The sequence below is a fragment of the Diabrotica undecimpunctata genome, chromosome 6 (assembly GCF_040954645.1).
Source record: "Diabrotica undecimpunctata isolate CICGRU chromosome 6, icDiaUnde3, whole genome shotgun sequence".
In the NCBI taxonomy this organism is placed as follows: domain Eukaryota; kingdom Metazoa; phylum Arthropoda; class Insecta; order Coleoptera; family Chrysomelidae; genus Diabrotica; species Diabrotica undecimpunctata.
In genome coordinates, this window is record NC_092808.1 from 125,847,894 (window position 1) to 125,861,319 (window position 13,426).

At 32.9% G+C, this 13,426-nt stretch overlaps 1 protein-coding gene across 1 annotated transcript in view; it reads right to left on the minus strand.

Annotated features, from left to right (window-relative positions):
- LOC140443838 (deoxyribonuclease TATDN1-like) overlaps positions 1 to 5,695 on the minus strand; it is a 40,105-nt gene extending 34,410 nt beyond the window's left edge. Inside the window, exon 1 of the mRNA XM_072535312.1 lies at positions 4,288 to 5,695. Within this exon, the coding sequence (XP_072391413.1) occupies positions 4,288 to 4,798 (511 nt within the window). The 5' untranslated portion in view covers positions 4,799 to 5,695. The remainder of the gene's footprint in view (positions 1 to 4,287) is intronic.
- Positions 5,696 to 13,426: the final 7,731 nt, after the last annotated feature.

Genomic DNA, 13,426 nt, shown 5'->3' on the forward strand with positions numbered 1-13,426 from the left:
CTATGGAATGGCCAGCACATAGTCCGGATTTAAATCCGATTGAAAATCTCTGGGATATCTTTGGTAGGCGATTAAGAGCGACACTGATTCAACCAAACAACTTACAGGAAGTGGGAGAGAGGCTGATCCAGATTTGGAGAGAACTAGACCAAAATAAAATACGGCAATTCATTTTAAGTATGGGCCAACTATGTGAGGCTGTTATACGTAGTAGAGGGGGAAACACTCGTTATTAAGACTTTTTTCATATTTTAGTTTACTTTTTTATCATGATTTTTTTAGAATTTTCCGTTTTATTTTTCTTGCTTCTGTACTTCAGCATTTTCTGATGATTAGACAAATTGTTATAATTACTAATAAAATGTAGAATAAACCTGGTGAAGTTTTATTTTTTATTCTTTGCCTGTTTACAAATAAAATTAATTTATTGAAGTGGTGCGTTAATTTCTTGGAGAAGTGTATTAAAGATTAACAATTAATTATACCCATCATTTTTACAGTAATTGTAGATTTCACAACGATAATTTACATTGATACAAAAAAACTTTTTAATATATACACAGAAATAATTTTGTTAGAAATAAAGGAAGAATGTGGAAAATGGCACTGGAATGAAACATCTTCTTCCAGATGTTATATCCGAACAACTTTATGTGCCTTTGTTAGTAGTTATAAATGAATGGCCGACAGAAGCTCCAATTCGATCCGCTGACCGAAGAAATATTACGCCAGCTAAGCCGGAGAAAAATACTGAAATTCACTTCAAACTAAAGATCTTTCATCTGAATTTTTGGAAGAAAATAAACTTAAATATCAGCAAGATCGGAGCGATCTTAAATTGAAAACAAATCAATTGTTGATATTAATTCCATTATACCACTTCTAAAAGCGGGGATGAGAGAATATTAAGAGCGAAAAGGCTTTTACAACTATCTGAAATCGTTATATTCGAATATGTTGTACCTATGTTGGAATAAAAAGAACGAGAAACACAGGAGAACAAGATAACAAAAAGAAAAACAGAATTTATGTTTGACATTGACGATCTCCAACATCGATCATTTTGTTTGTGATCATTGCCAGACTCTCTGTGGTGCGTATTCTTACTACCATAGATCTTAAGATTATGCCAATGGCGTTTTTTAAATTGTAGTATAATACTAAAATAATTTTGATGTTAAAGGAATTTCCCTTTTAAATTTAAAGTTTGATGTTAGTTAATAAAATTTTGTTAGACTTGTCTCAGATGAGTAAAGAATGTTACTGAGGAATTTTGAGTTTATATTTTTTTCAATCTTTCAACAATCAACTAAGTGCGTAATTTTACCCCTCTTTATAACTCCTTATATCCGATAATACTTAGTCAATGATTACATTAATAATGGACAAAATTGAAAAATTCAACAGCCGTTCAAACTTATTTGGGCCATATTACATGATTAACTGCAGCATTTGCAGAGAATGATAACAAGTAAAAACTTAAAATATCCCATTGTGACGTTCCACCTTGACGTCATATCGGGGTTTGTCACAAATAGTCTACTTCAGGCTCTAGGCTACATCTCCTTTTAAATCATACTCTATGTGAGTCGCCGTCGCCGTAGGATTGGCGTTTGATTTCTATTATCTTAAATATAATTTTATTTTGATATTTATTTTTTCCAAATATATTTTTATTTTTATCAAACCTGAGTTTTACTAGTCTTTCTTCTAAAAGAGCTACCCGTAACAAACTATAATAGTTACAACTTCTAAAATTTTACTAGAAAACTAAGGAACAGCTACTAGTCCCTATAATATCGGGACAAAAACCAACATTAAAGATCATTCGAGTACTCTACAAAGAAGGTATCTCGGCAGTAGTCACTCCGAGCAGAAAGAAGAAAGCTCAAAAAATATGAAGGAGCAGGATGTGGCAAAGTAGTCGTACTATATAAACATTCAACTACTTCTCGCGGTAGAAATAATGTGAGGCAAACTGATAATCGGACTGCATCTAACAAAGTTAACCCTGAAGAGAAAACTACGAAGATGAGGAAACCTGATGACGCAATGGTGACTCATAAAGAGGCCCTAATAAAACTTATTGAGTTCTAAGTGAGGCTCGACATGAAGAATGTTGGCTCATGGACGGATACTTAAGAGTTGAAATGTGTGAAGCAAGTTTTTTTAATATAACATACGGTTTGAAGAAAAAAGAAAGTGGAAAGCTATTAAGACTGAAGAACTGCCTAAATCCGAGAATGCTGGTCTGTATCTTCCATAGACCAAAAGTGGTGATGAAGGAGACATTAGCCAGTTTTGGTAAACAATTTAAAAAATTCGGGGTAGAATTAATTACTATTTAACTGGGAATAAGCCACAATTAAAGGTTAAAATACGTTTATTGACGTTTCAATTTCCACTTCGGAAATCGTTCTCAAAATACAAACATTAGTAAATTAAACAAATTTTGTTTTTGTTACTTAGTGAAAAATTCTTCTATTAATTTAATTTTATCTGACTCATCTATATTGACAATTCAGACATACATTATACATTTTAAAGTAGACGACTTTAAAATGATATTGCCAATATTGTTGAGTTGAATATTGAATATTGAATTATGCTAAATGAGACCAATTGTGTCGCGAATTCCTCGGCAGAATGTAGTAGGATCTGGTTACCCATATTGAAAGAGGAAGTTATTAAAAAGAAAATACCAGTATTGGTAAGTCAGTAACATATAGAGAGTACATCATTTATATTTTTTAAATAACAAACATATAAAATCGGAATTTGGTATTTATTGAAGGTAAAATAAATGCAAGATCAAATACTTACCATGTCGAGATAGTATTTGAGGTTTTTTTCCTGGTTTTTCCCTCATAATTTACTATGGAATCACTAACGGGAGAATTTTACTGTCATCATGGCATGTATTTGTCTTTTTAAAGACGAATTACATGTTATGATCTTTTCTGACGGATATTCTCAAGTTAAAGTTGATTTCATGTAATCGAATGAACTATCTTATAAGTAAAGTCGTCCCAGGAACGCAACTCAACAATATTGGCAATATCATTTTAAAGTCGTCTACTTTAAAATGTATAATGTATGTCTGAATTGTCAATATAGATGAGTCAGATAAAATTAAATTAATAGAAGAATTTTTCACTAAGTAACAAAAACAAAATTTGTTTAATTTACTAATGTTTGTATTTTGAGAACGATTTCCGAAGTGGAAATTGAAACGTCAATAAACGTATTTTAACCTTTAATTGTGGCTTATTCCCAGTTAAATAGTAATTAATTTAAAATGCCACAAGAAAATAGCTTCAGAACAATATTCGGGGTAGAAAGCTGGACAATCCTGTGCTGGAACGTGGCCACCGATGGAGGATTACAAGGTTATAGATGCGAATCTAGGACACTAAGGCAATCAAAAAGAAGAAAGATAAACGCCTTGAAATGTTCTACTCGAGAAGAATGTTGCGAATTCCATAGACCGACTGTAGAACAAATAATTATATTCCAAAATAACTAAAGATCAGTACGATACTATCCAATTGCAACAAAATATTTTGGACATGTCATAAGGTCAGACATAGACAATATGTAGAAACTCATCATTCAAGAAGGTAGAAGGCCAAATACCACGAGAAAGATCTCCAATAAGACGGATTGACCAAATCACAGAAACTTGCAAGACACCTATGCACAATGTAATAGAAATAGACTGAGACAGACATATATGGAGACGGGCTATACACGATATCACGACGACCACTACATTCCCTCCAGGAAATCAATACTCAAGAGAGAGATAACAGATCAAAAGTCACTGTTTATTCACAAAGATATTTTTATATGATGATTAAAATTAAGTATTTTCCCCAAAATTGAACAAACGAGTTGTGTTGCAGTAAACTTGTTCTGCTAAATCGTTTTTGTTCATGTTGGTAACGAAAGCCGCCATATCCAGTATCTGCCTTATATTACACGGTTCGCTCCTTCCAGTTACCATAAAATCGGGTCTCCATTTTCGTTTCTTTGTTGTCAACAACTCCAAGTTCTCTCTAGAAATATGAAAATAGGGGGGGAAGCTGCGATGTATTACCCTATCAGGACAATTTGTTTGAAATAACATTTTATCCACAGGTATTCTTTTAACAACTTCGATTGTCTTTTCTGATCTGAAAGACCATGTGTCTAATCCGATATAAAATCCTTCATCTACAAATTTTCTCATCATTTCTATAGTAGAATTGAAGCAATGTATAACACCTTTTATTCCTGGATATTTACGTATGATGTCGAGCAGCATTTTAGGTGCGCTGTCTCCCTGAGAATAAATTATTAAAGGTAAATTGAATACTTGACTTAATTGTACTTGAACTTCAAAGTATTTCAATTGAATATTTATTGGGTTATAGTAGTACATGTCACAATTAAGGCCACACTCTCCAACAGCAACAACTTTTTCTTTTCCTAAAACAATTACATCTTTTAGCTGTTGAATATATAAATCAGGTTCACCATTTTCTTCAAATTGTAAACACCTTGTAGGCGCACATCCAACTGTAGTAAACAATCTATTATCACTTTTTGCTATTCTTAGGGCTTTTTTACTCTCAGCTAAGTCTAGAGCACAGATTATTATTTTCTGCAAACCAGCATCCCAACTTCTTTCCAACACATGTTTTACATCTGGCTTATGAATCTGAGTTGGAGGATGTCTAAAACAACATTTGTAGGCACCAGAGAATTGACTATGGGTTAAATTGGCTTTTATGTCTATGAATTTTAATATAGACATTGTTCTTGAATGTTACCTGAAAACAATATCAAAATTGTAAGAGCCAAAACACTTGAATTAATTGTAAAATTAATAAACAAAAGATGTGACTTATACATAAATTAAGATAAATAACCACAAAAAAGAAGAATAACCCATTTTTGGCAGTATATTGCCTAAAAAATAAAAAAAAAATGTTGACAATCACCTCATTCCACAAAAAAACGGATTCAGACCCGGCAAATGTTGTACCGACCAAGTCCTCGCACTAGCAGAGCAGATTGAAGAGGACTTGAAGAAAAACTTATAACAGGGGCATCTTTCGTAGATCTGACAGCAACCTATAATACAGTAAAGCACAAGATATTACTTCACAAATTGTACGATACTCTCAATGACCATCGTCTAGTTAGGGTCGTGTATTCTTTGCTGAAATACAGAAGATTTTTCGTCATGCTAGAGAGCAAAGTAAGTAGGAGAATAGTTTAAAAGAACGGCCTCCCACGGGAAAGTGTTTTGAGCACCAATGCTTCTCAATATATGTATATTCAATGACCAACCCATGCCGATTGAAACCAAGCACTTCCTCTATGCCAACGATCTTGCAATAAGGGCTCAAGAAAACAGTTTTAAAGAAGAGAAACTCGAAACTGCCTTAAACACAATGACTGCTACTACCTGTAGAATTTCCTGAGACTCAATCATTCTAAAACACAAATATGTGCCTTCCAACTTCGCGCAAAGAAGCTAAGCGAAAACTTAAAATTGCGTGAAATGGCAATACATTAGAACACACAGACCAGCCTAAATATCTTAAAGTGATTCTGAACCGGTCCCTTACCTGCTGACAACACTGCATAAAAACGAGAGGGAAAGTAACAACTAAGAACAGCAAACTCAGAAAGCTAACGCGGAATAAATGGGCTAGATATCCTGGTGTCTTAAGAACAATAGCACAAGAACTGTGTTTTTTAACTGCGGAATATGAGTCCTATTTAACACAGATCTGCCCCATCAAACATGTGGATACTGAGCTAAATGAGACATGCAGAATGGTAATGGACATGTTTATAATGTGAAAGTTTAAATTCAGCATTTTTTAGGCACATCGCAAATGTCTCATAAATTTCATGTTGTAGTAAAAGATCCCTAAAAATGCAAATTTTAGATTCCCCATGTCTCTATTAACATCTTTATCAACGTCTGTTATACCTTGCATTTATAGAAGGTTCAGATTAAAGCAGAAATCTGAATTTGTTTCGAAACTATCTTACCGATTTTTCTATCAGATGTTGCTATTGCGTCCATAACGAAGCCATTTTATTGTTGCTTCTTAAAAGACAGAAAAGATTATTTTTCACGTTGAGAACGGCTATGAATAACTGTTCTGATGAGACTTATTAAGTCAAAATACGTATCAACAGATACATAGACGCTTTGTACGTGAAATCAAATCTTTGCTGTCTTTTTCAAAAGATCCCTCCGCAAGATCACTACGTTCATAAAGTAGTTAATCAAGCTCATATTTTTACATACATTTAATAATAGGAGAATTCAATGATAATAGATTGCCAGCCAAAAAGTGGCCGCAAATAGTTTTAATTCAATTAATGATAATTAATTTTTGAATACAAATTTCGTTTATTTATTTTTTAAATAAAATACGCTGCTCATGACGTGTATGCATGTTTTTTATATCAAATTAAAGCTATATTTTTTAATATGATGATATAAGGATGTCTGAGAAAAAAATGGTCGCAAATTAGGGTTGTCAACTGTTAAAAACGCGAGGTATCAAAGATAAAGTAAAAGAGAGCTAGCGTGCAACTCCTCTTGATTTTAAATAATTAGCCGGACAAAAGTAAAATTTCAAAAGTGGCGTTAAAAATTCATGAAACATCCTAGAGACAAATGATGGTTTGTTTTAGCAAAAACTTACTATCCTCACTCCAGAACTGTTCACCGTGCACGTGTGCACGTGCGAATGTGCGCGCAGGTAGCTGTTAGTGACATTTTGTTCTCTCTCTAAGCTCAGTAGTCAACTTTTTAAAAACCGTGATTTTTTGTGATATTCGCCTTATTTTTTATAGTGATTGTGATAAAATCGAGTAATTCAAGTAAGAATCAATATTTCTTTAAATATTTAAATAATGTTTACTGTTATTTTATATTATTTTAAGAAAATAAAGCAAGCTGTTTTGTAGTGACATTTCTATTTCATTTTTTGAATTGTATAGTATACTGCATATATTTGACTAATTAATGACATAGAATTTAGCTGCGGATACCCTAAATATGGGGGTTTTTGTTAATTTTGCTACATTGGATGACGTCACAAAAGAAAAGTCTTTCAATTATTGTAATTATAATAAGTTACTATTTTCTTAATTTTAGCTACAGCTGGTGCCTCTTTCATGAAAATAGTAACCCGTAAATATCTTTACAACCAAATGAAGCAACAATATTTGCCTAATCTAGATGTCAAACCAAAATATTTGGAAAACACATTTGGACGAAAACAAAACAGAAGAAATTCTTTCTTTGTTTGATGGTGAAGTTATCGATCATGCAGAAAAGACAACATTACAGGCTCGAGGAAAAAAATGCTTAAAAAATACTAAAAGAGGCCACAAAGTCTCCAACTTGTACAGGGAAATACAGAGATGCGTACAGGTAGAATTATATGAAAAGTACATTACTGCACTTACACCGTTGCAAGCCCTAGCAAATTAGAAACACAAATCAATTATTTTATACATGCTACAACTTATTGTTAAAGAAATAAAACAATGCTACTTGCCCAAGGATTGCATAAAGATTACAAGTAGGCACTTGCGTAGAAAGCAGTGTACAAAGTTGAAGAATCTGCCAAGAACTTAACGCGTACTGAAGTTGTTTTGTACGGTAACACATTTTATATTCTAAAAGAACTAAAGATCAATACGAGACTATCCAATTGCAACAATTAAAATATTTTTGACATGTCATCAGGTCAGACATAGATAATATGTAGAAACTCATCATTCAAGAAGGTAGAAGGCCAAAATACCACGAGAAAGATCTCGAATAAGATGGATTGACCAGATCACAGAAACTTGCAAGACACATATGCACAATGTAATAGAAATAGCCAGAGACAGACATATATGAGGAAGGGCTATTTACGATATCACGACGACCACTACACTCCCTATAGGGAATCAATACTCAAGAGAGAGATAACAGATCAAAAGTCACTGTTTATTCACAAAGATATTTTTATATGATGATTAAAATTAAGTATTTTCCCCAAAATTGAACAAACGAATTGTGTTGCAGTAAACTTGTTCTGCTAATTCGTTTTTGTTCCTGTTGGTAACGAAAGCCGCCATATCCAGTATCTGTTCAAGGGCTCAAGAAAACAGTTTTAAAGAAGAGAAACTCGAAACTGCCTTAAACACAATGACTGCTACTACCTGTAGAATTTCCTGAGACTCAATCATTCTAAAACACAAGTATGTGCCTTCCAACTTCGCGCAAAGAAGCTAAGCGAAAACTTAAAATTGCTTGAAATGGCAATACATTAGAACACACAGACCAGCCTAAATATCTTAAAGTGATTCTGAACCGGTCCCTTACCTGCTGACAACACTGCATAAAAACGAGAGGAAAAGTAACAACTAAGAACAGCAAACTCAGAAAAAATAATGGCACAAGCACTGTGTTTTTCAACTGCGCATTATGCGTGCCCTGTTTAAAACAGATCTGCCCCATCAAATAAGTGGATACTGAGGTAAATAAGACATACAGAAATACAGAATGGTAATGGACATATTTGTAATGTGAAAGTTTAAATTCAGCATTTTTTAGGCACATTGCACATGCCTCATAAATTTCATGTTGTAGCAAAAGATCCCACTGCAAGATCACTATGTTTATAACGTAGTTAATCAAACTCATATTTTTACATACATTTAATAATAGGAGAATACAATGATAATAGGTTGCAGTCAAAAAGTGGCCGCAAATAGTTTTAATTCAATTAATGATAATTAATTTTTGAACAAAAATTTCGTTGATTTATTTTTTAAATAAAATACGCTGCTCATGATGTGTATGCATGTTTTTTATATCAAATTAAAGCTATATCTTTTAATATGATGATATAAGGTAGTCTGAGAAAAAAATGGTCGCAAATTAGGGTTGTCAACTGTTAAAAACGCGAGGTATCAAAGATAAAGTAAAAGAGAGCTAACGCGCAACACTGTTTCACATGGTTAGTGTCAGGCGTCAACATACATTGATTTTAAATAATTAGCCGGCCAAAAGAAAATTTCAAAAGTGGCGTTAAAAATTCATGAAACATCCTAGAGACAAATGATGGTTTGTCTTAGCAAAAACTTACTATCCTCACTCCAGAACTGTTCACCGCGCACGTGTGCACGTGCGAATGTGCGCGCAGGTAGCTGTTAGTGACATTTTGTTCTCTCTCTAAGCTCAGTAGTCAAATTTTTAAAAACCGTGATTTTTTGTGATATTCGCCTTATTTTTTAAAGTGATTGTGATAAAATCGAGTAATTCAAGTAAGAATCAATATTTCTTTAAATATTTAAGGAATGTTTACTGTTATTTTATATTATTTTAAGAAAATAAAGCAAGCTGTTTTGTAGTGACATTACTATTTAATTTTTTATGTTTGTAAGCCATTCAGTTATATTCTCGCCTCCTCTCGGGGAACACTGTGAATTGTATAGTATACTGCATATATTTGACTAATTAATGACATAGAATTTAGCTGCGGATACCCTAAATATGGGGGTTTTTGTTAATTTTGCTATATTGGATGACGTCACAAAAGAAAAGTATTTCAATTATTGTAATTATAATAAGTTACTATTTTCTTAATTTTAGCTTGGACTTCTAACTAAATCATTTGACGACTCCAGCAAACGCACGAAAAAAAAACAGAAGAAATACGTTCTTTGTTTGATGGTGAAGTTATCGATCATGCAGAACAGACAACATTACAGGCTCGAGGAAAAAAAATGCTTAAAAAATACTAAAAGAGGCCACAAAGTCTCCAACTTGTGCAGGGAAATACAGAGATGCGTACAGGCAGAATTATATGAAAAATACATTACTGCTCTTACACCGTTGCAAGCCCTAGCAAATTAGAAACACAAATCAATTATTTTATACATGCTACAACTTATTGTTAAAGAAATAAAACAATGCTACTTGCCCAAGGATTGCATAAAGATTACAAGTAGGCACTTGGGTAGAAAGCAGTGTACAAAGTTGAAGAATCTGCCAAGAACTTAACACGTACTTAAGTTGTTTTACACGGTAACACATTTTATATTCTAAAAGAACTAAAGATCAGTACGAGACTATCCAATTGCAACAATTAAAATATTTTGGACATGTCATCAGGTCAGACATAGATAATATGTAGAAACTCATCATTCAAGAAGGTAGAAGGCCAAAAGACCACGAGAAAGATCTCCAATAAGATGGATTGACCAGATCACAGAAACTTGCAAGACACCTATGCACAATGTAATAGAAATAGCCAGAGACAGACATATATGAGGACTATTCACGATATCACCCTATAGGAAATCAATACTCAAGAGAGAGATAACAGATCAAAAGTCACTGTTTATTCACAAAGATATTTTTATATGATGATTAAAATTAAGTATTTTCCCCAAAATTGAACAAACGAGTTGTGTTGCAGTAAACTTGTTCTGCTAAATCGTTTTTGTTCCTGTTGGTAACGAAAGTCGCCATATCCAGTATCTGCCTTATATTACACGGTTCGCTCCTTCCAGTTACCATAAAATCGGGTCTCCACTTTCGTTTATTTGTTGTCAACAACTCTCTAGAAACATGCCAATAGGCGGGAAAGGTGCGGTGTATTATCCTATCAGGACAATTTGTTTGAAATAACATTTTATCCACAGGTATTTTTTTAACAATTTCGATCGTCTCTTCTGATCTGAAAGACCATGTATCTAATCCGATATAAAATCCTTCATCTATAAATTTTCTCATCAGTTCTATAGTAAAATTGAAGCAATGTATAACACCTTTTATTCCTGGATATTTACGTATGATGTCGAGCAACATTTTAGGTGCGCTGTCTCCCTGAGAATAAATTATTAAAGGTAAATTGAATAATTGACTTAATTGTACTTGAACTTCAAAGTATTTCAATTGTAGATTTATTGGGTAATAGTAGTACATGTCACAATTAAGGCCACACTCTCCAATAGCAACAACTTTTTCTTTTCCTAAAGTAATTACATCTTTTAGTTGTTGGAGATATAAATCAGGATCACCATTTTCTTCAAATTGTAGACAACTTACAGACGCACATCCAACTGTAGTAAACAATCTGTGATCAGTTTTTGCTATTGTTAGTGCTTTTTTACTCTCAGCTAAATCTATAGCACAAATGATTATTTTCTGCAAACCTGCTTCCCAACTTCTTTCTAAAACTTGTTGTAAATCTGCTTTGTGAATCTTAGTTGGAGTATTTCCATAACAACCTGAGTACTCATTATTAGTAAGATTTGCATGCACGTCAATTAGTTTGAATGTAGACATTACTTGTGGATATGACACCTAAAAAATACCCAAATTAGAATTGAACCCCATGGTATTAAATAGAATTTTAATTGTTGTTATTGCTAAATAATGCTAAAGTATATTTTATGCTGCATACATGTTTTACTGTGAGTTCTATGGTATATTTGTTGACATTTGGGAAGTGACATAAAATACTGTAATTATGAAAATTTTTCAAAATTCATCAAAGCATTAAGTTAAAATGTTTATCTTTTGTTAAAAAAGTCATGGTATACTTTAAGCCCAGTCCAGATCCCTTGCTATATAAGTTTCTTATATCACATGTTAAAATTTATTATGCTAGATGTAGCAGATTTCCTTGCTATATAACTCACTAAATGATCTGAAGTTGGTAAAGCCCAAAAGATTAATAGATGTTATATCACATTGCTATTTTAAACGCGTACAGACTAGCTATATTTTATTTTAACAATTTATCAGTACAGTGCAGTACGTCATTAAATAAATAAGAGTGGAACAAACTTCCAAATTAATTGAGTTATACAGACAACATACCGAGCTATGGGACACACATAGACCTTTGTACAGAAACAACAAAAGCAGGCATTGAAAAGATAAATATATTTTTTTTTCTTAATTTATTGCTAAATATATTCCAAACAAAGGTGCCATATACTGCCTTAAATTATATATATATATATATATATATATATATATATATATATACACAAACAACACAGTTTATTAGGATTGTAGTCAGAAAATTTGCCGGGATGTTAATGAAACACTCTTATGACTTTTTGTCTAGCTTTCGGAATGGTTTTATTCCTTTTTCAAGACAATGTAATAAGAAAAAAAAATGTTAATATTTATAAAATATCACAAATCTTCAGTGCAACTTACTAGTCGTTGAGATTATTTATAAAAGCATAGACACTTAACATTATTAACACACATATAAAATATAAAATAGTGGACAAAATACATTTTAAAATTCTTTAAAATTTAGGTACAGATAGTAAAAATTTAGTTTGTCATCTTTTATAAAATATCACAAATCTTCAGTGCAACTTACTAGTCGTTGAGATGATTTATAAAAGCATAGACACTCAACATTATTAACACACATATAAAATATAAAATAGTGGACAAAATACATTTTAAAATTCTTGTCTTCTCAGAAAGGATACATGTGGCAACTACAGGGGAATCTCACTAATCGGTACTACATATAAGATATTAGCTTCAGTTGTACTAAAACGATTACTGCCATATACAGAGGAAATTATTGGCGATTACCAATGCGGCTTTAGGCCTGGAAGATCAACAATCGACCAAATATTTACTATCAGACAAATGCTAGAAAAGTATTGGGAATATAATAAAGAAGTACACCAGATCTTCATAGATTTCAAACAAGCATATGATTCCATAGATCGCTTAAAATTGTGGAGTGCAATGATGGAGTTAGGCGTACCAAAGAAGCTGACCATGATTGCGCGAATGTGTGTCAACAATTCCTTTGCACAAATTAGAATAGGAGGCAAAACTTCAAAGGCTTTCGGCATAAGCACCGGACTCAGAACGGAAGACCCGCTGCCCCCATTACTATTTAACCTAGCATTGGAATATGCAATGCGAAAAATCTATACCAGAGTCAAACCAGACATAACTGCCAGAGGAGCAAAGATTATTCTCGCATTTGCAGATGATGTAGATGCAGTAGCACAGACAACACTGGAAGTTAAGGATATAGTATCGAACTTTGAAGAAGCAACACTAACGTAGGCCTGAAAATAAACGAAGAAAAAACTAAATACATGGTCGTATCAAAAAAGGAACGACAGCGAATAAGACAAAACATTACCATAAACGATCATAATTTTGAGGTGGTCAAAGAATTCAAATACCTAGGAGCAACAATTACCAGTGAAAACACAGGAGAACGGGAGGTTGAAATACGAATACTGGCGGGGAATAAATCATTCTTTGCCATTCAACATCTAATGAGGTCAAAGCTTCTCTCAAGACATGCCAAAATCCAAATGTACAAAACCATAATACGACCAGCAGTGA